Consider the following 3,735-nt stretch of genomic DNA (forward strand, 5'->3'; position numbering starts at 1 on the left):
GTTTCTCAAGAGGCAGGTCAGGTGGTCTGGTATTCCCATCTCTTTCAGAATCTTCCACAGTTTATTGTGATACACACAGTCAAAGGCTTTGGCATAGTCAATAAAGCAGAAATAGCCCAAAAATAAAAATTAAAAAATAAATTAAAAAGTTTTAAAGTAAATTAAAACCAGGGAGAAGTGAAATGGAGAAGAAACCAGAAGACAAATGAAAGAAGCTGGACATGAAGGGTTGCCATTCCTGTTTCCTAAGTTGTCTAAGAAGTGTGTTCAACTCCAAGAAAACAAGTACCAGTCAGACTGGTAGTCACACAGGCTCAGAAAGACTTCCCACGGCCATTATATTACCCATTAAGCTTCCTGTGAGCCACAACACAGTGGCTGATTCTCTGACCCCACATAAAACAAAACAATACTGGAAGAGTCTTGAATAAAGAAAAATCAGACTCGTTTCAAAGCTCCTGATATCACTGAGGCCCAAAGAGGGGGAAAACTTTGCAGATCTCCAGACTTCATGTTTTGCATGATTTTTAGTGATCTAGTCAGCCTTTATGTTTTCCTTTGGACCCTTGTCATTTTTAAAGAAATGAATATTCTTTTTGTGTGAGGTTGATTCATTTGTTTGTAAATTTTCCCTTTTTCCTCCGTCATGCTTTGGAGTCCAGGAGCAAGAAACAGCCTTGCAGGCCACTACATATACTCTGAAAAAAAGGGTTGAAGTGCCAGGATCTCACATATCATCCAGTCCTTGGCCATTGCAATTGTTGATCCTTATTACCCCAAAACTGTCTTTCTCTGCTCAGTCCAGAGACAGTAATAAGGCCAAGGGGAGGGAATAGACCCAGGACCCAGCCTACCGTCAAGAATCTCCTACCCAGAAATTGCACTGTTGGCCACCATGATTGTTGGTGTCACAAATCTTGCCTTTCATTGATTTGTGGCTTTTAACTGGTTCAGGTTTTTTTGTTCTGTTTTTTACTCACTGCAGAGCTGATGGAACTGTGAATCAAATTGAAGGTGAAGCCACCCCGGAGAACATCACAGAGCCTGCCAAGCTGGCAGTTAAGTTTTTCTGGTGTAAGTATACACTTCTCTCAGGAGGCGTCAGGGACAGGAGCTCAACAAACTGAAGGCTAGAGCCCTGGGTCGGAGCAGTCCTGTCACATCTGAGTGTCACCTATACTGATTCAATGCATAATTACCTGTGGAACACCTCCTACCTGCCGTATGCTGGGCTAGGCCCTGGAGATGCAAAGATGAGCAAGACAGAGCTGGCCAATGTCCCTGTGAAGCTTACATGTCAGTGTGGATACTGAAAAGCAGCCAGGTGATTTATTATAAAACTACAGGAAGTATGTCAATGGAGGAAGCACAGATTGAAGCCTGTTGGGCATGAGTATTAGGAGACTCAAGCCAGTCTTCTTTCCCAGAGGGAACTAATAACTGCAAAATTAGTAGTTATTAGAAAAACGACTAACATGTGAGAAAGTTTAAAAGCAAGAGCTGGTAAGAGTGAAGGTAAGTTGGAGTCCTGGCTCTGTTTGCCACTTTCTATCCAAATTTTGGGGGTTTCATTTGGTTCCCCTTCCAGTTGGACAGTGGGTTTTCCTTGGTGTTGGGAGGTGGAGTTATTGAATAATATCCTCTGAATTTAAAAGGAACTTTGAGACTGGAAAGGAAAGCGGGCAACTCCATAAAGAAAGGTTATGTTTATTATGGGTAACTTACATCCAGACAGAATCATGTAGACGACCATCAGAGGCATTCCCAGCTGCACTGCGTTCTGCCAAAAGGGGGACAGGGATGCTTAATGGGGCCACAGCTAAAAATAGAATCTGACTACTAAAGGAAGCATGTCCACACTGAGGGAAACTGAGGGATTTGCCTCCTCCCTCCCTCACCCCAGGGGTCTCATGACCATTAACCACCTGTGTCAGCAAAAGACATTCTTTCAGTTTTCGTGTGAGATAAAGACTGTAGGTAACTTATTTGGCTTGGGTGCTTTCCTTGTGAGTAAGCTAAAGCTCAGTAGGGCAAAAAAGGGGAGGGCTAGGAGTGCAGGCCTAAGATGGAGCTGACACAATGGAGCCAGTGCCATTGAGCCACACACTTGGCTTGGCTGTGGAGGTCAAGTTCACAAAGGAAATTTCTGGATTCAAATGGAAAAGTAAACCCTCCATCTGTCTTCTTAAAGACCCTTTTAATACTGAACTTTCAACACTACTCAGATGTCAATCAGTGAATCTCTATAGGCCCTTTAGGAAGAATTTGTAACCTGTTACCACCTTATTTGGGCTTCCCCAGCGGCTCAGTGGTGAAAAACTCACCTGCTAATGCAGGAGATGAAGGAGATGCGGGTTCGACCCTTGGCTTTGGAAGATCCTTTGGAGCAGGAAATGGCAACTCACTCCAGTATTCTTGCTTGAGAAATCACATGGACAGAGGAGCCTGATGGGCTACAGTCCATAGGGTCACAAAGAGTCAGACATGACCGAGTGACTAAACAACAGCCATCACCTGATTTACCATATTCTTAAGAATAGTGGGGTTTTCAAAGTTCACACAAGAAGAAAAACAAGCAAACCAACATTAGCCTCTACCTCCTCCTGTAGGTGAATTATAGAGGAAGCTGGATGGTACAAACCTGGAAAGCCTGGGGCTCCTGACTGTGCATTCCTAACTGCACTTACTGAGTAATGGCTCCATAGGCACTTGTGCTCAGTGCACCGGATCCAGGGGATCCGGCCCAAACTTCCAGATATTACGGGCTTCCAGGTACCAACCTGCAGTCAGGGAATGGGGATCCAGAATGGTGGCTCTGAACTCTGGCTGCACATTGGAATTACTGGGAAGCTTTCCAAAGTACCAACAAGCTCCAGTTCGGCCTTTGGGAGTTGGGGTGGGGAGAGATGCACCTGGTGTTTTTCAGAGGTCCCATATGATTCCCACATGAAGCCAGAATGAAGACCCACTGATGTAGAAGAACTAGAATCCCAGAGCCTGGCTTCCAGGACCCTGGAGATGAAGGTTTCTCTTGCCCTGGTCCCTCCTAATACTGCCTTCCTCTGGTTCTCAGTCATGCCGTCAGCTCCGTACTGGGTCCTGGCCACCGACTATGAGAACTACGCCCTCGTGTACTCCTGTACCACAATCATCTGGCTTTTTCACATGGATCATGTTTGGATCTTGGGAAGAAACCCTTATCTCCCTCCAGAAACAGTGACCTATCTCAAAGATATCCTGACCTCTAATAACATTGAAGTTGAGAAAATGACGATCACAGATCAGGTGAACTGTCCCGAGTCCATGTAACCAGGCTCTAAAGGGAGCTGCATTCACTCCATGTTCCTTCTCTTGCTTTGCTTTTCCCCTATACCAACCCTCATAAAGACAAACCAAACCACCAGAGCAACCTACTACAAACCTACCAGAAGGGAAACGTGGCAGCAGAAGCTAATGGAGAAGAACCCAAGGCAAGCTGGCCCAGACATTTAGCCATGCACCATTCTGTTACCTTGCAAGTCTGATAATAAACTTGCTGCTGACCTGCTGTGCTCACAGTAGATTCTAAACTGGACTAATTATTGTGGGGTTTTAATGAGAAGCCTAAGTTTGGAAATCCTTAAGCAGTGATGTTGAAAAAAAAAATGAAGCCCTGAACAGTTTAAAGGTAACAATCCTGTTTCTAGAAAGAGAAAGCTGATGGCAAAGGCACATTCCAAGTGACCCGAATCCAGG

General features: G+C 44.8%; 1 protein-coding gene across 1 annotated transcript in view; it reads left to right on the forward strand.

Moving 5' to 3' along the window:
* Positions 1–3,569, forward strand: part of APOD (apolipoprotein D) — a 13,670-nt gene extending 10,101 nt beyond the window's left edge. Inside the window, exons 4-5 of the mRNA XM_010834384.1 lie at positions 986–1,074; positions 3,074–3,569. Of these exons, the coding sequence (XP_010832686.1) occupies positions 986–1,074; positions 3,074–3,309 (325 nt within the window). The 3' untranslated portion in view covers positions 3,310–3,569. The remainder of the gene's footprint in view (positions 1–985; positions 1,075–3,073) is intronic.
* The last annotated feature ends 166 nt before the right edge of the window (positions 3,570–3,735 follow it).

Source organism: Bison bison, unplaced genomic scaffold, assembly GCF_000754665.1.
Source record: "Bison bison bison isolate TAMUID 2011002044 unplaced genomic scaffold, Bison_UMD1.0 scf7180017864032, whole genome shotgun sequence".
Lineage (NCBI taxonomy): Eukaryota > Metazoa > Chordata > Mammalia > Artiodactyla > Bovidae > Bison > Bison bison.